This window comes from Eschrichtius robustus, chromosome 13 (assembly GCF_028021215.1).
Source record: "Eschrichtius robustus isolate mEscRob2 chromosome 13, mEscRob2.pri, whole genome shotgun sequence".
In the NCBI taxonomy this organism is placed as follows: domain Eukaryota; kingdom Metazoa; phylum Chordata; class Mammalia; order Artiodactyla; family Eschrichtiidae; genus Eschrichtius; species Eschrichtius robustus.
In genome coordinates this window covers 12033969-12060837 of record NC_090836.1, presented here as the reverse complement: position 1 = coordinate 12060837, position 26869 = coordinate 12033969, and the positions used below count along the sequence as shown (strand labels likewise).

The following is a 26869-nucleotide window of genomic DNA, read 5'->3' as shown; positions in this document are numbered from 1 at the left end:
CCTGGGGATTACTGAGACCCTTTCAGGAAGTTTGAAATGTCCAAACTATTTCCATAACAATAATAAAACATTATTTGACTTTTTCACTGTGCAGATATTTACAATGATGGAGCAAAAGCAATGGTGAGTAAAACTTTTGATGTCTCAGTATAAAAATCAAGGTAGTGGTACCAAACTATCACTGCATTCTTTAATACCACATGTGCACAGTAAAAACCAAACAAAATCAGTTTCATTTAAGAATGTTCATTATGAAGTAGTAAAAACTACTAATTCTATTAAATCTCAATTCTTGAGTATAGTCCGTCTTAATATTTTATGTGAAGAAATGGGAAGTACACATAAAGCATTACTGCTGCATGCCAAATAAGGATGTCCGGCTCAAGGAAAAGTGCTTGTAAGACTGGCTGAGTTGTAAGCTGAGCTAACAGGCTTTTTTAATGGAAAACCCCTTTTACTTGAAAGAATTACAAGCATACTGTGGTTATTCACACTTGGGTACCTGGCAAATATTTTCTTGAAAATAAACCAAATATGGCAGTCACTTCAAAGAAAACGACCAACAGTATTTATTGGCAATAATAAAATTTGAGTTTTAAAAAACAAAAATTAGAACTTTGGAAAATACGTCTACCTGCCACTGAGGGCAGGACAGCTTCCCAAATCTTTAAAGACTTGTCTGAGAAGAACTGATAGTGAAATAAATAAATATGATTTAAAAAAAATATTTATTAATGAAATGTGTCAACATTTGGAAGACTTAGAAAACTCAGTGAATATTTTCCAAATGATCAATGATATTAGTAAAAGATCCATCCAAGTACAAGACAGACAAATGAATTTTAATGAAAAATTTAGAAAAGTTTATTGGTGTGGTTTCTGATTCCACTTTGCAACTAACCTTTAAGAAACTACTACTTGCTGTATCAAAGAAGAATATCCACAATTCACTAAAAGGGCTAGGCCTTTTCCAACTACATATTTGTATGAGGCTGAATTTTCTTCACATATTTCAACTATAACAACAAATTGCAACAGATTGAATGCAGATGCAGATATGAGAATCCAGGTATCTTCAGCCATCTTAATGTTTTAAGTGAGGTATAAAAGAGATTTATAAAAATTTAACACAATAACACTCTTTTTCCTAATTTTTTTAAAGCTTGGAAAAGAGCTACTTTTCATCAAAACATGTTACTTATGGTCCATAATATAGATTTGTAATCATTTTAAAGTGAATAAATAAACATTTAAAAATTTTATGTTTTAATTTTCACCATAGTAAATATCAATTAATACACCCACATAAACAAAGCTCTTTGGATTCTTAATAATTTTTAAGATTATAAGGGGATGTGAAGACCCAAAAGTTTGAGAACCACTACAGTAGAGATCTGAATTTCTGTATTTTCATGCATATCCGCGATCCTGATTTTTAAATAAACCTTGTGCTTAGCACTCAGTTTTACATAACTGTGCTCAGTTTCTTAGTCCATTTCAACCTCAAACGAACGTAAGAAAAAAGAACCAAAACCTTCAATTCCTAAGAAAATGTATTTCAGTGTTAAGAATATTACCTGTATTCACAGGGGTTTGAAAGGATGGCGGTGTGCTCTCGCTTATATTTCTTTTGGACTCCAACATCTGTCTCACTGTGTTTGCATTTCTATGAAATATATATACACACAAATGGTCACTTGATATGCCATTCTAGTGGATATCTATTTATGTATAGAGAAAGCAGTGGCCCCTTGGAAAAAAGGGTGGCTAGACTTGGATATTAAAGCATTAAACTGAGAGTGAATGCAGTGAAGCAAAGCTGGCACAAAGACTTGGGAATGTTGGGGTCTACAGCATTAGGGGAGAGTCTTCCTTCTATATTCTATGTCCTCAATACTTTAACCTGAGAACCAAATGTAGGTCCGAATATCTGCACACATTAGATTTTATCACCCCTGACGAAAGCATTTCTCAATTAATTAAGATAATACTATTTAACACAAGTGGTTAAAAAAAGCCTTATAATAAATTAGCAAAATCAATACCCACAGGTGAACAATTACAACAAAGCAAAAAGGAAGCAAATATACTTAATCCAGTGTACCAAACACTTATCTCTACATAAATACACAGAATCACATTCCAAGGATTTTTCTGCAAAGAAAATCAGAACTTTGTTCTCTTAATTAAAAACTTGATAAATAGACTGTTTATAATTCTCACCTGTAGGGCACACTGTTATTGCTGCCGACATCAACTATGGACTTTCCTGGTGATACGGGTGGGTTTGGTGGATTCTGGGGGAGAAAAATACCAAGGTAAAATAAAACCCAATTCACAAGGGATCTTTAAAAATAAGACCTTTAAATGCCTTGTCAATATGTTATCTGTTATTGCTATAATACAGTGGAAAATCTTTCTGAGAAAAAAATTTAAATCTTGGCATTGCCGCTTGTTAAGCCCCTTACACAGATTACTTAGTCTATTGACACAACTGCTTATCATATGAAAAGTGAATAGAATAATTCTTAAACCTCAGTTTTTGATATGAGTAAATAAAATAGAGAATATGAAAGTAGCTTATATGCTCTAACGGTTCAGTAAACATTAATATGAATCTAAAGAATAATTAGACACTCATTCAATAAATATCTAGTGAATGCCTACTATATATCAGGCAGATCAGGCACGATTACAAGCAGAAACTCAACAAACAAGGTAAGTATTTATTTTTCCCCAGAAGTAACTGATTGCCAATTAAGTGGTATCCTAGGTCACAAATCAAAATTATTTTTACAATTTTTGTTTAAAAAATAAATACTTGCCACTACATGACTTACAATTTCATTTAAAGATGTCCCAATTCTAAACTTCAGAACAAACTAATTTAACCCTTTTCTGCTCCCCAAAACAGGGAATATAGAAAGAGAGTTCTAATATTTATATGCTAATTACCATTATTTGGGCCTCCATCATTAATGACACTATCATCATTTATTTCTTAAATTGAGAAAAATAAATAACTCTACTCAAGAGTTAATTAAGTATAATAATAATACATATAATATTAAACAAAAGGTGGTAAGTGCTTAGGATCACATCAAGCAGATGCCACTAATCACTCTTCTCAACAACAAATATATCTTGCTGCTTTTTATAGGATAAAAGGATGATTTTAACCAAACAGTATAGTGTTGTACTAGTTATCTGTGTAGAGGAGACAAAAGATAAAGAATTAAGATAAACTGTTCTAACCTGGCTGTGGACGCAAAAACATTTGAAATAAATATAAAAGCAAATGAAAGTAACACTGTAGTATCACTCGAAAAAGTTTAAAATTTTTAGGGGAAAGAAATGCATCTTCTAACAAGTCTTTGAGTAATTAGTACACTCAAAATAGTTAAAATGAAGGTAAACAACATTTCAGGGAAAACAAAAAAACAAAAAAGGAGCAGTATAAGCATAATAAATAAGTATAACAGGGCTTAGAGTCATCAGATGGAGGACCTTAAACACTACAGTGTGGTGACATCAGCAAGATGGCAGAATTGGAAATCCTATACCTTCCTTCCCTCAGGAAGACAATGATTTAGCAATATAAGAACCAAATTTCACTTGTAAGAAGTCCAGAAACCTGTTGAGAGATTATAGAACCCCAAGTGAAAGCAAGCCCCAAAAGAGATACATGGTAGTGGGTAGGAAAGTCTGCTGCTCTTACCCACCATACCCCATCCCCTTCCTCACACAGTGTGGTGCAATCAAGAAAAAATTCCCAACAACTGTCCTCTCCTTTGGGAAGGAAAGAGAAGAGTGGAATTTGCATGCAATATTCTGGCTTTTTGGGGTATTGATAAGGCACTGGCTTCAGTCTCACCTGACTTGGATAAAGCAGCACAAGTTGGATGCCTGGGGACTAGATGAGAACAAAGGTGAACCCCTTGGCTTGGTACCAAACCAGAAAAATTGCAGCAACACAGACAGACAAAAGGGGTAACTCCAATATCATGGCTTGCTAAAGCAGCAGCAAGACTGCAATATGGAAAGTAGATACCAGGTGAGGGATGGGAAGTTCCCAAGTAGAAATAGATAAACCTCTTCAGATGGGAGATACATACACAAGCTCCAAGAAAATGCATCTTTAAAAATAGGTTTGCGAGGACACCAGAGTATCTACCCAGACTGACTAGTAAAGGGCTTCATCTGTATAAAGATATTCCAAAAAGATGGGGAGGGTATTTTTTCAAATGCCCTGATTTCAACAAAAGAGAACCAGACATACAAAAAAAACAGGGAAATATGGATCAATCAAAGAAATAAAATTCCAGAAACTGAAGAAACAGATCTATGAACTACCCAACAAAGAATTCAAAATGACTAACATTAAGATGCTCAATGAGATAAAAAAGAACAGACAGAAAACGAAATGAAATCAGGAAAACAATGCAAGAAGAAAAAGAAACTTTATAATAGGACCAATAGAAATTCTGAAGCTGAAGAATACAATAACTGAATTGAAACCTTTACCAGAGGGGATCAAAACCAGACTGTATCAAGTAGAATAAAGAATCAGCACACCTGAAAACAAGTCACCTGAAATTACTGAGTTAGAGCACCAAATAGAAAAAAGAATGAAAAAAGTAAAGACAGACTAAGGGATTTATTAGACACCATCAAATGGACCAATATACAAATCTGGGAGACCAAGAATGAGAAGAAAGAAAGTGGGCAGAAAGCCTACTTAAATAATGGCCAGAAACTTCCCAAATTTGAGGGAAAAAACTGACAAATTCAAGGAGGTGAAAAGCTTCCAACTGGAATTAACTCAGAGACCTACACTAAGAAACATTATAGTCAAGCTGTCAAAAGTCACAAAGATTTTAAAAGTAGCAAGAGAAAAACGACCCATCACATTTAAGGCAGCTTCCATAAGATTATCAATGGTTTTCTCAGCAGAAACCTAGCAGGCCACAAGGGAGTGGAATGACATATTCAAAGTGCTGAAAGAAAAAAACTGCCAAGCAAGAATACCATAACCAGCAAAACTATCATTCAAAAATGAGGGCAAAATTAAGATTTTCCCAGTAAATAAAAAGCTGATGGCATTCATCACCACTAAGTCCACCATACAGGAAACGCTAAAAGGAGTCCTTCAAGTAGAAATGAAAGGACACTAGACAGCAACTTGAAAGCAAATGAAAATATGAAATTCTCTGGTAAGAGTAAATACACCAACAAATGCAGAATCCTGCATTATACTGTAAAGTTGGTGCAAAAATCACATAATTCTGGTACAGAATTTAAGTATAAAATATAATTGTAAATCTATGTTAAAGTATACACAATACAAAAAGATATAATGTATGATATCAATAACATAAAGTGGTGGGAGGAAAGATGTGACTGAAGTTGTTACTAGTTTAAAATAGGTGTAAACTTAAGATATTTTATGTAATCCCCATGGTAATGATAGAGAAAATACCTATAGAAGACACACAAAAAAAATGAGAAATGAATTAAAGCACTGACACTACTAATTAAAAAAATAAACAAAACACACAGGAAGTAAACAAAAAATGAAGACAGACAAAACAGCTCCAAGACAAACAGAAAATATTCTACAAAATGGCAATAATAAGTTTGTTCCTACAATAATTACTTTAAATCCAAATGGATTAAATTCTCCATAGAAAGACATACCCTGGCTTAATGGATTCAATAAAACAACAACAACAAAACAAAAACAAAAAAAACCAAGGTCCTGCTATATGCTGTCAACAAGAGGCACACTTTAGGTCTAAAGACACAAACAGGCAGAAAGTAAAAGTAAGGAAAAAGATATTCCATTCAAATGATAAGCAAAACAAAGTAGAGGTGACCATACGTATTTAAGACAAAATGAATTTGAAATCAAAAACTATTACAAGAGACAAAGAAGAACACTATATAATGAAAAGTCAACTGACCAGATATAACATTTATAAATATATATGGACATATCATCTATGCCCCCAAATATAGGATGTAAAAATTGGTGTTTTTTTTTTTTACAGAAAACCAGAAACACCATAATAGTAGGAGTCTTCAGTACATCATTTTATATAATGGATAGATGTTCCAGACAGAAAATCAGTATGGAATCCCTAGAAATGAACAAGACTAAAGATCAAACAGACAAATGTAGAAATTTTCACCCAACACACAGTCTTCTCAAGCACACACAGAACTTTCTCCAGTATAGATCATATATTAGGTCACAAAACGAGCCCGAACACATTTAAAACGATGAAAACCATACCAAATATCTTTGTGAATCACAGTGGAATAAAATTTGAAATCAACATCATAAGGAAAATGGAAAAAAGTCACAAATATGTGGAAAACTTTTAAAAATCCAGTGAGTAAAATAAGAAATCACAACAGATACTAGAGGATATCTGAGATATACGTAAACAAAAACACAACATACTAAATTTATGGGAAAACTGATGCAGCAAAAGTAGTACTAAGAGAAAAGTTTGTGGTGGTAAATGCTTACCAAAAAAAAAAAAAAACAAACCTCAAATCAATGGCCTAACTTTACACCTCAAGGAACTAGAAAAGAAAAAAACAAGCTAAACTCCAAGTTATAAGAAGGAAGGAAACAATAAAGATTACAGCAGAAATAAATGACATAGAGAATACAAAATCAATAGAAAAAATATTTTTAATTGGTAAAACCTTATCTAGATTACCTAAGAAAAAAGAAAGAAGGCATAAATAAACAAAATCATATATGAAACAGGAGGCATTATAACTGATGTCATGGAAAGAGAAGGATCATAAGACACTACTGTGGCAACAAACTGGATAATCTAGAAGAAATGGATAAATTCCTAGAAATATGCAACCTACTAAGACTGAATCAAGAAGAAATTAACTTGAACAGACCTAAACAAGTACAGAGATTGAATCAGTAATCAAAAACATCCTAACAACCAAAAAAGTCAAGTACCAGATGGCTTCACTGGAGAATTTACCAGACATTTAAAGAAAATCAACAACAGCCCTTCTTAACTCTTCCAAAAAATTGAAGTGGAGGGAACACTCCCAAACCCAATTTATGAAGCCCGCATCATCCAGATACCAAAGCCAAAGACACCAAAATAAAAGAAAATTACGGGTTAATATCCCTGATAAACATATATACAAAAATTCTCAACAAAATGCTAGCATATAAAATTCATCAGCACATTAAAAAGAATTATACAACATGGCCAAGTAGGATTTATCCCTGGAATACAAGGATAGCTCAACATATGAAAAACAATCAATGTAATACTCCACATTAAAAGAATACAGGGAAAAAAACCCACATGATCGTCTCAATTGTTGCAGAAAAAGCATTTGACAAAATTCAACACCTTCTCATGATAAAAACACTCGACAAGTTAGGAAACTACCCAATATTAAAAAGACCATGTGTCAAAAGCCCATAGCTAATATCAAACTCAATGGTGAATAACTGAAAGCTTTCCCTCTAAGATAAGGAAAAAGGTAAGTTTGCCTGCTCTCACCAATTTCTTCAACATGGCACTGGAAGGGCCTCACAAGAGCAATTAAGCAAGAAAAATAAATAAAAGGCAGCCAAATCGAAAGGAGTAAAAGTATCACTGTTCACAGACGACATCTTATATTTAGATAACCCTAAAGAGGCCACACACACATGAAAAAAGTCTGAACTAATAAATGAATTCAGCAATGCTACAGGATAGAAAATCAACACGAAAAATCACTTACATGTGGAATCTAAAAAATAAGACAAACTAGTGAATATAACAAAAAAGAAACAGACTCATAGATACAGAGAACAAACTAGTGGATACCAGTGAGGACAGGAAAGGGGAGAGGGGCAAGATAGGGATAGGAGATTAAAAGGCACAAACTATTATGTATAAAATAAATAAGCTACAAGGATATATTGTACAGCTCAGGGAATATAGCCAATATTTCATAACAACTATAAAGGGAGTATAACTTTTAAAAATTGTGAATCACTATGTTGTACACCTGAGATTTACACAATATTGTAAATCAACTATACCTCAACAACAAAAAAGAAATCCGATGTACGTCTATATACAAACAATGAGCAATCTGAGAAAGAAATTAAGACAATAATCCCATTACAATATCACTAGAAAGAATAAAATATTTAGGAGCAAACTTAACCAAGACAGTAAAAGACCTTTACACTGAAAACTACAAAACCTTGCTGAAAGAAATAAAAGACACAAATAAATGGAAAGACATATTCATGGGGATTGAAAGACTTAATATTGTTAAAATGTCCATCCTATCCAAAGCGGTCAAAAGTTTCAATGCAATCCCAACCAAAATCCCTGTCATTTTTTGCAGAAGTAGGAAAAAGCATTCTAAAGTTCATATGGAATCTCAAGAAACCCTGAATTGCCAAAACAATCTGAAAAAAGAACAACGCTGAAGGCTTCATACCTCCTGATTTTAAAAGCTACATTAATCAAAACAGTTTGGTGCTGGAATATAGACAGACACATAGACCTGTGAAACAGAATAGAGATTCCAGAAATAAACTCTTATGTATACACTCAAATGATGTTCTACAAGGGTGCCAAGGCTACACAATGGGGAAATGACAGTCTTTTAACAAATGGTGTGAAAACTGGATATGCAAATGCAAAAGAATGAAGTTAGACCATTAAACCATACACAAGAATTTATTCCAAATGGATTAAACATCTAAATGTAAAACCTAAAACTATGAAATTCCTAAGAGAAAGCATAGGGGGAAGCTTCATGACAGTGGATTTGGCAACGATTTCTTGGATCAAAGCAAAGGCAACAAAAGCATAAAAAGACAAAGGAGATTACATCCAACAAAATTTTCTGCACATGAAAGGAAACAATCAACAGAGTGAAAAGGAAACCTACGGAATGGGAGAAAATAACTACTGCAAATCATGTATCTGGTAAGGCGTTAATATCCAGAACATATAAAGAACTCCTACAACTTAACAACTAAAACACAAGTAACCAGATTTTAAAATGGCCAAAGGCCCTGAATAAACATTTCTCCAAAGAAAATATGCAAAATGACCAACAAGCATATGAAAAGATGCTCAGCATCACTCATCAGAGAAATGCAAATCAAAACCACATTGAGATACAGCCTCACATCCATTAGGGTGGTCACTATCACAAAACAGAAAAAAACAAGTGTTGGCAAGAATATACAGAAATTGGAACCCTTGTGTCCTGCTGATGGGAATGTAAAATGGTGTGGCTGCTAAAGGAAAGTCTGGAGGCTCCTCAAAAAAATAATCACAGAATTACCATATGACCCAGCAATTTCACTTCTGGGTATATATATCCAAGACTTTGATCTCAAAGAGGTCAAAGAGGTCACACCAATGTTCATTGCAGCATTATTCATAAGAGCCAGGAGTTGAAAGCAGCCCAAATATCCATCAATAAAGAAATGGATAAAGAAAATGTGGTATATACATACAATGGAGTATTATTCAGCCTTAAAAAAAGGAAATCCTGTCACATGCTGTAACACAGATGAACCTTGAGGACATAATGTTTTGTGAAATAAGATAATCACAAAACAACAAATACTGTATGACTGCACTTATGAGATACCTAGAGTAGTCAAAATCATGGAAACAAAGTAGAACAATAGTTTCCAGGGGTTAAAGGGGAGGGGAAATGGGAGTTGTTCTATGGGTACAGTTTCAGTTTTGCCAAGATGAAAAATTTCTAGAGATCTGTTACACAACAATGTTAACACAGGTAACACTACTGAATTGTAGAGTTAAAAATGGTAAATTTTATGTTAACTATTTCTATCATAATTAAAGTAAAAAGAATTTAAGATATTTTTTAATAAAAAAATTGAAATGTAGGATTTAGAGTCAATCTAAAATTTGTTTGAGAATCAATTATAAGTCATTGATTTTCATAGATAAAGGATGAGAAATATCTTGATATTTATTTTACAGTAAAAAACTAGAAAGGATGAAAGTTAAAGGTATCAGTCATAGAGCAGTAAAATAGATTAGATTATGCGTGTGGTCTTAATAGCAAACTGCCTATGAGGATTTTCTATTCTTTCAGAAATTAACAGGAAATGTTTTAAGACAAACCTGAATAGTGGGGTTCACTATTAACTGGTTAATATCAGAGGACCAAGGAACAAATCTAAATAGAAGAAAAGCATCTGAAGTGTCATTGTTTATTTTCGTAAAGGGGATAAAGTTCTAAACATTCTTTCTATATGTCTTATTTTTAAAACATAGCAAGACACAGATGTAAAAGTACAGTGGATACCATAATTAAAGAGAATTAAACATGAAAGAACAAATCTTTGAAATTTCTAGAAATCTCTCTCACAAGAAGAAAACATTAACAAGAATGAGTTAGAAAGATGTCCAAGTTTTGAAATTTAAAATTGGCCTTATTCACAAACTAAAGAAGGAAGGAACAAAATTTGAAAAACTGAATACTACACCTTAACATTTCCTTCAAGTGCCACATATACTAACTGTCCAAATTAATCTTTTCCAATCTTTAGGAATTACACAGTATTTGTCCTTGTTTCCACACCAGTTGTAGCCCTTCAAGACAAACTTTTCAGGGATTGTAATATTTTCATTTTTATTCCTTAAGGTCTCTGCCTATCTTCTTTAACTAAACAAACAAGAATTGGTTAAGTAGTTTTGAGAACAAATTTGATATGCACAAACACTGGAAAAGTACACGGTGGGCAGCACTGCTTAGTTCAGACACAGGATGAAAGGAAAAAATAGAAATTCATATTGCACAAAACAATGGAAAAATTTCAAACCTCTATATTTCATTGATGCATAGCAAATAAAGGTTAAACAAAGATTTGTACCAATTTTCTAATATACGAAATAAAACAGCTTAGTTTTTATACTGTGACAAAAAAACAAAGCTGAGAAAGTGGAGTTTAAAATCAGAGAATTAATTACATCATCGAAGAGGACCATAATTTAAAAATCTTTGGCTGTGGCCAAATGAGGGTTTGATGAGACTAGCCTGTGTAAACAAAGATAAAAACTATCAGTTGTTCAAGAAAAGGGAGAAATCAGAGCTTAAAAAGTTTAGTTAAAAGAATACAGAGATGCAGAACAGATTAGCAGTTGCCAGGGTACAGGGAGTGAGGGTAGGGTTAAGGCAAGGTTGAAACTATAAAGGAACAGCATGAGGGAGTCCCTTTATGGTGAGGGAACAGTTCTGTATCTTGACGGTGGTGGCAGGTTATATAAATCTATACATGAGATCAAACTGCACAGAAATACACACACACACACACACACAATTAATTCATGTAAAAACTGGTGGAAACTGGTAAGGTCTACAAAACTATTTAGTAGAATTGTACCAATTTCTTGGTTTTGATATTGTACTACAATTATAGAAGATTTCACCATTGGGGGAAGCTGAGTGAAGGGTTCATGGGAGTCTACGCATTATTGTTACAACTTCCTGTGTATCTATCATTATTTCAAAATAAATTTTGTTTTAAAAAGTCAAGTAAAGAAGATATGAAAATGATTCAAGACAGAAAAATCCTACAGTGATAATGACTACTACTGAAATAATTACTATTGGCAATTACTATGTCCGAGGCAATGGAGATATCAAGACACAAAGAAATGTAACTTGCTCAAATGATAAAAAAAAAAAAAAAAAAAAGAAGAGGAGGAAAAGAAAGAAATTCAACTAAAAACAATACTGCAATATACAAGTGCTATACTAAAAATACATATTACTGAATAACTAAGGAAACAACAAAAGCAAAAGTGTGACTACAGACTACAGTTTGTGTGCTATGCTATGACGCTTGGACTAAACTACATGGGGGAGAAAAGGAAGAGGAGAACCAGGCTACTTGAGGCAGTGTAATACTAAAACATTTTGGAGGAAATAATAGTCTAGACTAGGACACTGGCAAGTACAGGCATACCTTGTTTTACTGCACTTCGCAGACACTGCATTTTTTACAAATTGAAGGTTTGTGGCAACGTGCGTCAAGCAAGTCTATAGGTACCATTTTTCCAACAGTATTTCCTCACTTCGTGTCTCTATGTCACATTTTTTGGTAGTTCTTGCAATATTTCAATATTTTGTATTATTATTATATTGCTATGGTGATCTGTGATCAGTGATCTTTGATGTTACTGTCATTGTTTTTTGTTTTGTATTTCTTAATTAAGGTATGTACATTGTTTTTTTAGACACAATGCCATTGCTCACTTAATAGACTATAGTGTAGCATAAACATAACGTTTACTTTTTTTTTTAACAAAAAAATTTTTTACAAATTTGTGACCCGCTTTATTGCAATAATCGCTTTACTGCAGTGATCTGGAACTGAACCTGCAATATCTCCAAGGCATGCCTGTATGTAAAAAGAGAAACATGGTAAGGCAAATCCCCAAAACATAATTTTAAAGATGGATAGAAAAAAAAAAAAAAAAAAAAAAGATGGATAGAAAATACAATTTCAAGAATGCCTTATATAAATAGATTAATATGTACTGATGTATGAAAACAGTGAGGATTAGAAATGGTTAATAATTAGTTCTAGAGCAGCAGCTCTGGAAACAACATGCAGGAAGTGCACAGTATGAAAGCAAATTTCAGACCTGTAATAAAGAAAGAGTTTCCTCCTAAATCAGCACTTCTTAATATTACCACTTAAGGCTAAATATTAATTATCCAAGAATAGAAATTCTTACTTCTTGTCTTTTCTTAAGATCTTCTTTGGCTGCTCCAAAGCGTTTGGTTAACCTGGCTATCTTGGCCTAAAAAGAGCAAAAACGAGACGGAAATCAAATGGCATTATAGTATTAAAAAAGGAACCCATGCATACATAACAAGAAACCCACAGGTAATAGGATCCTCAGAAGATAGCTAACAGCAAAGAAAATAAGGCAAGTTGACTGTAAAGCATATATTTGAAAAATACAGAAAATCATAACAAAAACGTAAACACTCTTAATTTTATAAGATTGGCTTTTTCCCTCCTTGAACTGTGGATGTTTGCTCACAAACCAGTATATTTCTGAACGTGTGCGCTTGCGTTTGTTATTTTTTAACACAGTTGTAACCACACTTAATTTTCTCACTGAGAAGTGTGCAGTAAGCATATCTATAAATCCCTTACTGATAGTACATATGAGTATATGTATAATATATTGAATCATTAGTTATACAGTCTCTCCTACCGGATGTGTTCAATTGTTTCTTAACTAACTGCTGCAGTCAAATAACATGCAATTAATAATTTTGTTCTTTCAGATTACTTACTTAAGCTACATTCACAGAGGTGGAATTCCTGAGACAGAGTATATTTTTAAGGCTCCTATCTAAATGCTTTTCAGACAGGCTTTGTTAATTTACACTTTCAATAGCAATGTATATAAATGTTTACATGATATTACTCTTTGAAGTATTTAATTTCATATTGTGTTAACCTTTAATAAACTGACAAAAATGTTACCTTCTTAGTGTTAACATTTAATAAACTGACAAAAATGTTACCTTCTTAGTGTTAACATTTGTCAGTGAGATTATTTTATTAATCATTTGTACTGCTTATTAAACACTGCCTGATCACATATTTTGCCCACATACATATTCATAAAAATTTAATACCAGAGGCAGAAAGGAAAAAAATAGAAAAATTACCCCATCACCACATGAATATTTTCTTTGTATTTATTTCCTTTAAGTCTTTTACTAAGGCATTGCTATGATACTCAATTGTTTTTCTTGTTGCTGCTGCTGTCATTTTATGATAAATATATTTTTAAGAATTTTAAACTTCTGAGTGCGTTCATGAGGCCTGCCTAAGGAAGTGCTCTTCCAGATAATTTCAATTAGCCAATACAATCATATCATAAAAAGAAAATATTATTTACTTTTAAAAACCTTCTTTCCCAATATAGTCACTTCTACAGGAGACCCCAACACTTAAAAGTATTCAAGTCCACCGATATGGGCTAGGCAATCAATTACCTATGACTCCCAAGGTGAAGATTTTCCTCAGGACTTAATTATTTATGCATATTATTAACACCCGAGGACATGTACAGCACAATTTTTAGAATTCTTAATATGGATTTACCTTCCTGTAACTAAAATATTTCAAGTAATTTTTTCAAGAAAGGTATATGAGAAAGTGTTTTCTGTACTCCAACTTATACAAGAATGTCTTTCATTTTTTCTTTTGGCAGGCTATCTGGTAGGTATTCTATCAATTGCATAATATGTATAGTATTATTATTTGCCCTTAAAAATGAAAGCAAATTTAAAACATTATTTTGTATATGTTATATATGGGGAAAGGTCTAGAAGAATAAACACCAAAGCTAACGGTGGTTACCTCTAGAGGCTATGATTGGCAGACAGTGTAAAGAGAGCTTCAATTTCATGTCATATACATCTGTAGTATTCAAATATTTCTTAAAAAAATTTTTTATCACTTCAAAATTTAAACTACTGGCAGAGGAAAAAAATAACAAAATTTAGACACAGACATGTTTTCTTCTGCCATTTAAAATTATAAAAAAGAAATCAAAGAGCAGACTTTTTGTGTTGTTTTAATCTAGGGAAACTACAATTTTTTAATTATAATTCAAAATATCTATCATAATATGTCTAAGATTGGGTCTCTTTTTCTGGCAAGTATTCTGTGAGATCTTTTAAAAACTCTATAAACAAGTCATTTTTTTAGTGAAGGAAGGTACTATTCTATTACTATATCTTTGACTACTACTACTATTTCATTTGCTCTTGGTTTCTTAGGCACATCTATCATTTCTTGTATAACGGCACAATGGTACCTGTTTAAATAAAAGTTGCATAAATTGTTGGGATTCAGACACTCTGGGGCCTTGTTTAGCAAACTATGCAAACCAAGAATTTCTTTGTTATGTAACCAAGGAATATCTCAGGAAATAATTCTGTGTGGAAAAAAAAAAGTAATCGTACATCGTTTGCCTAATAACAAATATTAGCACTCAAAAAAGCTAGTGAATAAACAGACACATGGTATTCATTATTCAAAACTGTCTCTTAGATTAGGCAGCCACAGATTTACTCGTTGAGGGAGGCGAGTGGGAGGAGAGACTGAAAGAAAAAACTGAAAAAGCTATTTTCAGTTAAAACTACTTAAAATGGCATTTTATAAATCATAACCAATGGAACATTGGATTCCAGAGTGTGTTGACAGCTTTTCCATAAATAATCCAGTTGAAATTTTGAGTATCCTGAATTTGCATAGTGATTTGAGAGGAATCAAGTCTTCCTATCCAGGAACATGGTATATCACTGTTGACTCATGTTTTCTTTTTCTGTCCATTTTCTTCATAATGGTCTTGAAATTTTGTTTTTCGGTTTATTCTTAAGTATTTTCTTATTTTTAAATGTCTACCATATGTGAAACCTTTTTCTCATTACAATTTCCCACTGGTTGTTGCTGATGTACAGCAAGGCTACTAGAATATGTTTTCCTTTTATCAGTTAGTTGCTAAGCATTACAGTTTATCATTTACCATTATTACTCCTCATTCCTTTTTCCTGTTTTTATTTTATTGCCCTGTCACCAAAGTTCTAAATAGCAGCACAGATAAGGCATCCTTGTCCTATTCTTAACTCTAATGGAAATATTTCCAAAGATCCACTATTCAATATGATATTTATAACAGGTTTCTGATAATCTTTATGAGATTTAAGGTACTTCCCTCCTATTTTTTCCAACAGCTGGTCAGTTTTAGCAAATCCTCCTTGTTTGGTATCTACTGAGATGATCACACAATTTACATCCTTCTGTTAGTACAGTGAAATATAATGGTTAATATTGAACCAGCCTTACATTCATGAGAGAAACCAATGCTGGAAAATAAAACTGGCCTATATTTGTTCTTTTCTTATGGCACAGAATTCCACAGTTGGGTGTGCTTCATGAAATGAGGCCTCATCTTTTCCTATACTCTGGAAGTGTTTATATGAGAAGTGAATTACCTGTTCCTCAAATGTTTGTCAGAATTTTCTGGCAAGGTTTTTGGGGCCTAATGATTTCTTCAGAAACAGATCTTTCACTACAAGTGACTACAATTTTAACAGAGTTTCTCATAATTTTCAGCTTTCTACTTTCTTCTTAGATAAAATGGACTTCATAGGTATAAGGTCGTATATAATAATGTTCTCTTACTTAAAGAATCTTCTCTAGATCTTTATTTCTTGCCTTTTGGAATCCTTATACAGTTTATTTGTACTTACTCTTATTTGTAGATCAAAAATGTATCTACTTTTAAGGCTTTTCAATAAGCTTTTGTCTTTATTGCTCAATCTTCAAAAAGGGTCAGCTTTTTTGTTATTTCTATTCACTCCTTCCTCCTTCTCTGGGTTTTAGTTTGTTATTGCTATTTTTCCCTAGCAAAGGAGATGCACATATAATGCTTTTTTATTTTTGTTTGTCAGTAATAAATTAAAGTTATAAATTTCCCTTTGAATACTGCATCAGCTTTAACTTACAAGTTTTAATATGTAATGTATTATTATAGTTCTGACCTAAAGAGTTGAGAATGGGACTTCCCTGGTGGTGCAGTGGTTGAGAATCTGCCTGCCAATGCAGGGGACACAGGTTCGAGCCCTGGTCCGGGAAGATCCCACATGCCGCGGAGCAACTAAGCCAGTGCGCCACAACTACTGAGCCTGCGCTCTAGAGCCCGTGAGCCACAACCACTGAGCCCACGTGCCACAACTACTGAAGCCCGCGCGCCTAGAGCCCGTGCTCCACAACAAGAGAAGCCACCGCGTGAGAAGCTCGCGCACCGCAACGAAGAGTAGCCCCCGCTCGCCACAACTAGAGAAAGCCCGCACACAGCAACAAAGACCCAACGCAGCTATAAATTAATTAATTAATTAATTAATTTAAAAAAAAAAAAAAAGAGTTGAGAATGTCCATTTTAAAATTCCTCTTTGTAATTATCTGGAAGTATGTTTTGGGGGAAGGTACCATCTGGGAGAGGAGAAAAGCTAAATATCTGTCAATAATTTCTAATTTTATTACGACGGTGGTTAGCATTTTAAGACGTTCTTAGAAATCACTACATGTCTAATGTGACAATGAATTAAAGATATATAAACCTAAAAATTATATATTTTCCTACTTAAAAAATAATAAAATTCATGGAAATAACTGTTTGGATTTACCTTACAATTTGACATCTCTGAAAAAGTGAAAATACATAAAACTTTTTCAAGATTCAGAAAGCAACAATCCCTAAACTAACACAGAAAATAGTTATATAATGAATTCTCCATATATTCCAATGTTGACAATTTTTTCAGCTCTTATAAAATATGTTTAGCACACAGAAAATAAGCTAATAATTACAAACAGGCTTTATGGACAAAAGTCGTAACACACAGTGAACTATTATTTAAAACTTAAAAATGACTTTAATCAAGAACTAGCCCATTGAAAAACTACATAAGAATGACAACTAATTTGAAAATCCATAAAAATCTAACTTCCTTTATCTATAGAGAAATTTATACATTAAAAATTATAGCAGAATAGAGACCTTCATGAGCGTTCCTTCTAGAGGTAAAGTCCACATTACTCAATTCTATCCTCTTACCACAGTTTTTAATGTATGGTAAATTTTTATACTTATGGCAAAGGATCACAAGTCCTTTAAAAGTCTATTTTTTTGTAACTGCAGTGTTAAAAAAAAGAAGAAGCCACTAATACTAAAATTAATAATATTAGGGCTTCCCTGGTGGCGCAGTGGTTGAGAGTCTGCCTGCCAGTGCAGGGGACACGGGTTCGAGCCCTGGTCTGGGAAGATCCCACATGCCGCGGAACAGCTGGGCCCGTGAGCCACAACTACTGAGCCTGCGCATCTGGAGCCTGTGCTCCGCAACAAAAGAGGCCGCGATAGTGAGAGGCCCGCGCGCCGCAATGAAGAGTGGCCCCCGCTTGCCACAACTAGAGACAGCCCTCGCACAGAAACGAAGACCCAACACAGCCAAAAATTAATAATAATAATAATTAATAAATTAATTAATTTAAAAAATAATAATAATAATATTAAATTATGTATTCCTTAAAGCAAAATACCTACTAAGCCACTGATGATTAATTATTTGCTTTCAATTGTGTTTTGACTTTGAATGTTATAAAACTCATACGGGATTCTGCCAAAGGAAGTCAGGTATAATAAACGAATATATATGCATATCAGGAAGATGTACTCATCTACTGCTATGATATGAGATACAGAAGTACTATATACACACTGCAATATTTTCAAATAGTTTATTGTCAGCTCTACCTAAAAAATAGTAAATTATTTAACAAAATACATAATTATTTGCTGAAGCATATGATAAAATAGGCTTTAAGTTGAAGAACTTGAAAACAATAATTATTAAAAAATACTGAAAGAGTTAAGTGACATCACCAAAAATGCCTGAGTGAGGAACTTCAGGGTTGTCTCTTCCCAAAAGCAACTAATTAGCTTGCAAGCATTGTTAGAATCAACTCTTGGAATCTACTCAAAAACTTACAATAGCTAAGGGAAGACTTAGGGAATAATAAAGCTGCACTTTGCAGTATGACAGCAGTGGGGTCTTTTAAAATTGTCCTTTATGATTCCCCACACCCAGATCAGCAGCAGCTATAAGGATGACAGCTGGGATACCTGGAGTAAGTTATGAGTGCCACAGGAAGCAATATGCACCTTATTTTCTCTAGTAACTCCCTCAAGAACCAGCACAGAGGCTGGCCTTTGATTCACCCAAGTCTGAGTAATTCCCAAGGCTGGGGCAGCATTCCAGACAGATTTTCCCGAAAAGATTTAAAGGTGCTGGTACTGGCAGAGCAGCTTGAGGCACAGAACAATTTGGACAAAGAATATAAAGAAAAGCCTGGGATGGAAAAGAGCAGAAAAAAGACACACAGCAAAAGGGGGCTTTAAAAGCTCTCACCCATGTCAGGAAATTGAGAAGAATATCTGAGTGTCCAGGGCAGAATGCATGCTCAGAAATGGGCTGAAAAGACCCTAAGCTTTCACTTCTGACTGGCCTTCAGAGTCTGTGCAAGCAGGAAGGGAAGGATAAGACAATTCTGATAAAGCAGGTTGTAAATGGCCTAGATTATGTGTGGAAGGAGTGCCCCAACACAGCCAATCTGCAAAGACTTGGGAGAGTAATTTTTTTCCTTCTTTAGGCTCCAGGCATTTAAGGTAACTGTCAAAACACAAGCTGACCACTAAGCTAATAAAACATAGACTTTAGTGGTCACACACAATAATGAATACATACTTTCCAAAAATAGTTGAGAAAACTCACTAAGCAAGCAAACAACAAACCACAACAAGCAGCAACAACAAACCCTGGACAGGAGGGGAAAACCTGATTTTCTGAACTGCCACATTACAATATTCAAAATATCCAGTTTTCAACAATAACAACAAAAAAAATTAGGTGGTATACAAAGAAATAAGTATGGTTTATTCACAGAAGAAAAAAGAATTAACAGAAATATAGCTCAGGCATAGGACTTACTAGACAAAGACTTTAAACAGATGGTTTTAAATCTATTCAAAGAGCTAAAGGACACAACAGAAAAAGAACTTTAAAAAAAAAAAAAGGAAAATAATGTCTCACCAAATAGAGAATATCAATAAGGAGACAGACATTATATAAAGAAAACAAATATAAATTCTGGAGCTGAAAGTACAATAACTGAAATTAAGAAATTCACCAGAGAGGTTCAACAGATTTGAGCAGGACAGGGCTGTAAAGGAACAGTTTTGTATACTATTGAAGATAAGTAGGTATTAATTCAAGATGTTAAGTGTAATCCCCAGAGTAATCACTAAGGAAAAAGCTAAAAAATTTACAGAAAGAGAAAGACAAAGAGAATCAAAATGGTTCACTAGAAAAAAATCAATCACAGACGAAGGCAGTAATGTAGGAATTAAGGGAAAAAAAGGTGGAAGACAAATAAAATGGCAGGAGTAAGTCTTTCCTTATCAGTAACTAATTTAAATGTAAACAGACAAAAACTCTCCAATTAAAAGGCAGAGACTGGCAAAGTGGGTAATAAATCATGACCCAACTCTATGCTGTCTACAAGATTTCATCAAAATTTGAAACTTTTGTGCATTAAAGGACATTATCAAAAAAGGAAAGTGAAAAGAAAACTTACAGAGTGGGTGAGAATATCAATAGTTATAAATCGTGTATTTCTAAGTGTTCAGTATCCAAAATATGTAAAGAACTCTTACAGCTCAACAACAGAAAGGCAAAACAAACAAAACAAAAAGAACTTGAATAAATATTTCTCTAAAGAAGATATGCACATGTTCGACAAACACAGGAAAAGATGTTCAACATCATTAGCCATTAGGAAAATGCAAACCAAAACCACAATAAAATACCACTTCACACCCATTAGGATGTTATAATAATAATTTTAAAAATACACAGACAGTAACAAGTGTTGGCAAGGATGTGGAGAAATGGAACCCTCACATTGCTGGTGGGGAGTAAAATATAAAATGGAGTAGCTGATCTGGGAAACAGTTGAATGCTCTTCAATAAATTAAACAAAGAATTACCATATGACCCACAATTCCATTCCTAGGCATATGCCCAAAAGATTTCAAAACAGGTATTCAAACAAATACTTGTATATGAATGTTCATAGCAGCATTATTTACAATATCCAAAAGGTGGAAACAACCCAAATGCCCATCAAATGTTCATCAGCCAAATGCCCATCAAATGTTCATCAGCCAAAGAATACATAAACAAAATGTGTGTGTGTATACACACAAGTAAACATCTTGAATTAATTCCTACTTATTTTCAATAGTACAGAAATATAAATATTACTTAGCTATGAAAAGGAATGTAGTATTGATACATGCTACAACATATATGAACCTTAAAAACATTATGCTAAGAAAAACAGGCCAGACACCAAAAGTCACATATTGTATAATTCTGTTCATATGAAATATGCAGCACAGGTAACTCAGTAGAGACAGAGAGCAGATTCATGCTTTCCGAGGGCTAGGGGGAGGGGGAAATGAGAAGTGACTGTTTAATGGGTACAAGGTTTTCTTCTGGATTGATGAAAATGTTTTGGAACCAGACAGAGATGATGATCATACAACAGTGTGTATGTACTAAATGCCACTGAAGTGTAAACTTTAAAATGATTGTTATCTGAATTTTACTTCCATAAACAAAGAAAGAGATGGGAACTAAATTGGGCGGAGTAAAATTTAAATAAATGGCACGGTAAGGGCAGATCATAAATGAATGGGAGAAGCAATATGAAGTCAGAGGCCTGAAATAAAAATACTATGAACATTAATACTCTGTAGGACAGTGAAGCAACTGGTGGGTATTAGGAAAAGTGGATCAAAATCTAGGAGATCCGAATTACAAATTGAAGAATGAATACAGGTTTAAACTGGTACACAGTTGAGCAAACTGGACTATACAGAAGAGAATGAACAAGCAGTATTTTAGAAAGATGAGTACAGTGCTTGAGAAGGACCAGCAAAGACTTAAAAAGCAGTACCAAAGTGGTCATGTAAAAGGTTGTTACTATAATCAAGAAGTTGGGTAATGATGGCCTTGCAGACAGAAGAAGCAAAAGATAGACTTTTATAAGAAACAAAAAAAGTTGTAATTTGGCAACCCACTGTGCATATGTGAAGTGATACAGAGGAATCAGTTTCCAAGAACTAAAAAATTGTGAATAACAGGAACAACGGGAAGATATTCCTTGAAGATTTTTCTAAGAATTCAAGAATTGTGAGTAAGAGGAACAATGTGAAGGGGGACATATTTGTGGAGAAGATGATTGGTTTGATGTTGGAAAGATTCAGATTCTGAGGTTACAAAGAAATATCCAAGTGCAAAGGTTTATTAAATGTTAGATGCACACTTGCACCTTAAGTAAGACTATAAGAGTCAAAATCTCAGGTTCTAGAAACACAAAACCATAGATGCAGCCATGGGAGTGATAACAAACAATGAATGAAATTACTTTCTTAAATCTTCAGATATTTTCAAGTTCTCATTCAAAATTCTTAACAGTACTAGTAAAATAAAGTTTAATGATGAGACAATGCTATCACTATATAAGGACCTGCTAAAGGTAAGAAACAGGACTAGTGTTGTCCTAAATGACACATTACAAAATTATTAATAATAAAGTCTTTGTAGTAAAGTCTCACTGTAAACAAAACTAACAATATGAAACCAAAAAAATAACTTGTAGGCTGCCAAATATAATACCTAAATTCTAGTCACATTTGGTTGCAATTTGCTTTTAACTGTGAAGAAGCGACTTTATTTTCATGGACCACTTCTCCCTCATTTGTAAAACAGGCTCTATAAGTGGTTTGCAAGTCAGCATCTGAGACTATGCTTATTTAGAATGAATGTACTGATAAAATTTTCCAGTTTCTTAGTCTTGGAATAAAATGAATTACTGCAGCATGCTACCGTGTGCTCATTTCAACTGATTAGAAGCTCTAGCACTACATGTTAACATACAGATGTATTTAATAAAAAATTAAAAGTAGTAATTATTAATAAATATAGATTAACAAGCTAATATCTTTAAAAAATACGATTCATGGGAGAAGTAGATTAATATAAAAAGAATCACAGCAAATATTATTTAGTACTCATGACATTTTAGATGATGCCAGCCTTTCTTCACTGAATGAAGAAATATTTAAGATGCACTAAGTTAGATTATTTCTGAAGCTCTGCTATGGGTTGAACTATGTATCTCAAAAGTATATGAAAGTCTGAACCCCAAGTATCTCAGAACATGACCTTATTTGGAAAGAGGGTCATCACAGAGGTAATTACAGCTGACTCTTGAGCAACACAGATTTGAACTGTGTGGATCCAATTATACATGGATTTTTTTTCAATCAATATAGTACCTATATTTTCACTTTACAGATCTTTAAATTAAGTGTGGGGAAAAGTTTGTGTTCAATTAGAGATCACCAGATGTGAAATCAAAAGAACTAGGGCTTGAGTTCCGATTCTATCTGAAGTGTTTCAGCTACTACCTTGGGTGAGTCATTTATCAATTCCTTCATTTTTTGAAGCAGATACCAGTGTACAGATTTTCAACTGCAGGGGGTGGAGACAGCACCTCTAACCTTCACATTGTTCAAGAGTCAAGTGTAGTTAAGATGAGGTCACACTGGAATAGGGTGGGTCCTAATCCAATCTGACTAGTATCCTTGGAAAAAGGGAAAATTCGGAAACAGACAAACATACAGATACAGCACCATGTGAGGATGAAGCCAGAAATCAGGGTGATACTTCTATAAGACAAGGAATGCCAAAGACTGCCAGTAAACCATTTATAGCTAGAGTAGACATAAGGAACAGATTCTTCCTCACAGCCCTTAGAACCAATCCCGACGACAGCTTAATCTTGGACTTTCAGCCTCCAAAACTATGAGACAATACGTTTCTGTTGTTTAAGCCATCCAGTTTATGGTACTTTTTGTTAATTGATGGTAGCCCTAGCAAAATAATAGAGGCTCCTTTTATTTCTAATACTTAAAAGTTAAATATACTTTATTGTCAACTTCAAAAACATATCCCAGAAAGTAAGTTATAAAAATGATGACACACGGATATGCAATTCAAGTCAGTGTACAAACCTGTAGTTCAGTTAAAACTGTTTTATGCCTCTTGTTACACTCAATCTTTTCCACTCGTGTTTTCAATTCTGCCAACGTCTTATCAAATACACCACACTGTAGCGCACACAATTTTTCTTCCAGCAACCACTGTACAACCTAAAAAAATACATATTCCTTTGTTACAGCAAAAAAAGAATTTCAAGCAAGCAGCAAACAGTAAATATTCTGAAGTACTAATAAGATAGTACTAAAATATTAATTAAAAAAACATACTGGCATCCGTAACACAATGCTATCTGCTGAAATCCTCCACTTCTACATATATAATATCTACTATAACACAATAAAATGTACTAAAAATAGAAAATTTCCAGAGGGTGAAATTTTTAAAACAATTTGAAATTGAAGTTTTAATATTTTCTTCCCACACCCTCTACTGTGATTTAAAAGAAACCAGCTGAAGGTAAGGAGCAGGTTTTAAATTTTCTAATCCGTTACAGATGATATTTTTGTGAGACACTAAGAATGTCACTGCACTATGAAATTCCTATAAAACATTTCTAAATGCCTACTCACAATTTCCATATTTATCTCATTATGGACCCACAACAAACAGGACACACAGTGCAGCCGACGGACCATCCCCAAATTACACTGCTCTAGAGGAGTAAACCCTCAGTATATACAGAAGTATATTTCAAAATGCTTTCTCATAGCTATCTTCATATTTCTAATAGCTCTACAAGAAAGACTAAACAAGCATTATTACCACCATATGGTTAAAAGAAAAAAGACACTGGGAGAAAAAAAAGCCACTTTTGTACTGCCTCTCTGTTCCTTTCTCTAACGGGGATATTTATACTTTATCTGAGTAGAAGAATACTGACCTAGATTATTTATAATTTCACCATTAAATCTATAAGACCTTGAAAAATTTTCACCTGAGTCTTCTATTCTTCTCTTAAAAAGGCATTTGTCATCAGTATTTGTGAACACATCTTGAAAAATATATTAAATACTTTATATTTTCATTATTTCTATCTCTAGTCTAACACATATAGGGGGAAGTTTCCAAAGTCTGTACTTTAAATATTCCCTTTCCCTAGTCATTGGAAAGCCTTGTCCATACCATTTTTAATACTAAGTCTAAGGTACATAACAAAGATTTTAGAACGTAGGGACTTACAGCCATGAAACCAGCTTATGATAAAAATTATAAAAACTAAAATGTTAACATATAAGACTCTAATGTTTCCACTAGAATAAAGTTCAATATAGAAGAAAAAATGAAAGCTGAAAACTGGTATTCAGTTTTGTTACTAAAGCAAATAAGAAAAGAAGCCATAATTTCTCTCCCATTTTGAAAATTACTACCATATCTAAAAAAACAAAACAACAACAACAAAAAACTATTTAGCTTCAAAAGAGTCATAAGGAATTTTAGAATTAAATTATTAAGGGTAATAAGCTTAACCAATTTCTTCAAGTTCTTTCTATGAAAAAGCTGAATATTTCAGTAAAATACAGAGTAATGTCAAAAATCTAGAAGAATAAAGATGGTGGTGTTTTTTGTTTAATATGCTTTTAACTTATAATCTCTAACACCTTTTGTAGTTTCTGGTTTATATCTCCTTTGGCTGTAATCTTTACTTGAAACTCTGCCTCATATTCTTCTTCCATATATCGACGGCGTTTGGACTGTACATTGTCCATGTCTTCTGACTTAGAACGTTTTCTTCTAAAAAATTCACCTGAGAAGAAAAAGCATAATGACCAGTCAGGTGTTTTTATTATAGATAGACCTTAATGCCTCTTCTCCATCCTCAGGAAAATATTATTTCTAGCTATCAAAATAGCACTCTCAATAAATTATTTTATGAATTGGTTCTTGTGATCAGAAAAGTAAATAGATAGCTTTTACCTTAAACTTGAAATGGTTTTCAATATGCTAAATAAGAACCTCCAAATGCTAAATAAGTAAATGTACAAACAACATGAACAAAGAACATTTTTTCCTTGAAATCTTCGTATTAAGATGGAAGCCCAACTAACAATATGGGATGAGAAGAAATCATCGCAAATTCATTCCTTTCACTAAATTCTCTAGTGTATATGAATTCTCTGACAAAATACAGTATTCATTCACAAGTCACAGATTTCTCAGTATTTATTCTCACATCACATGCTTCTACTAACTGTGCATAGTTTTAATTATTTAATTCTTCATCCTCAGTAAATTTTCTTCCTCAGTAAGTTTAGGAAAAATTCTTCCTTAATCACCAGCCTTAGGAAAATAGTATTAGTTATTCTTAACATATCCTAATAAATTTCAAATATATAAAAATAATCAAATTAATGTCATTATAAAGGTAAATTTGGTAAAGAACAAGACATTCAAAGACCTTCACTTAGAAAATTTCTGTTTCAAATATTGGTAACACTCATGAGATCATAACATATTTTATCTGGTTTCTTTTTCAATACAGAAACAGGGAAATATTAAAATATTAAAATCTCCACACTATCTATGAGCCTATTATTAAAATCCAATTCTATTCTACGATTTCCCTTGTATCATAACTTAGGTAGTCACAGAGAGATTAGGTCAAGATGGCAGAGCAGAAGGAGGTACGCTCATCCCTTCTTACAAGAACACTGGACTCACAACTAACTGCAGAGCAACCATCGACAAAGAAACACTTGAACCTACCAAAAAAAGATACCCCACATCCAAAGACAAAGGGGAAGCCATGGCGAGACGTTAGGAGGGGCACAATCGTGATAGAATCAAGTCCCATACCCACCGGGTGGGCAACCCGCACACTGGAGAACAACCATACCACAGTTCTCCCACTGGAGTGAAAGTTCTGAGCCCCATGTCAAGCTTCCCAGCCTGAGGGTCTGGCAACGGGAAGAGGAGGCCCCAGAGGGTCTGGCTTTGAGGGCCAGCGGGATTTAATTGCAGGACCTCCACAGGACTGGGGGAACCAGAAACTCCACTCTTGGAGGGCACACAGAGGATCTTGTGCACATCAGGACCAAAGAGAAAAGAGCAGTGATCCCATAGGAGACTGGGCCAGACCTGCCTGCTAGCACTGGAGGGT

The 26869-nt window shown here is 33.6% G+C and overlaps 1 protein-coding gene across 3 annotated transcripts in view; it reads right to left on the bottom strand.

Moving 5' to 3' along the window:
• ATF7IP (activating transcription factor 7 interacting protein) overlaps window positions 1-26869 on the bottom strand; it is a 117719-nt gene that overhangs the window by 26293 nt on the left and 64557 nt on the right. For all 3 annotated transcript variants that reach the window (XM_068560141.1, XM_068560140.1, XM_068560142.1), the window contains exons 4-8: window positions 25371-25516; window positions 23784-23921; window positions 12786-12851; window positions 2224-2297; window positions 1578-1666 (exon numbers count right to left, since the gene is read on the bottom strand). In XM_068560141.1, the coding sequence (XP_068416242.1) occupies window positions 1578-1666; window positions 2224-2297; window positions 12786-12851; window positions 23784-23921; window positions 25371-25516 (513 nt within the window). The remainder of the gene's footprint in view (window positions 1-1577; window positions 1667-2223; window positions 2298-12785; window positions 12852-23783; window positions 23922-25370; window positions 25517-26869) is intronic.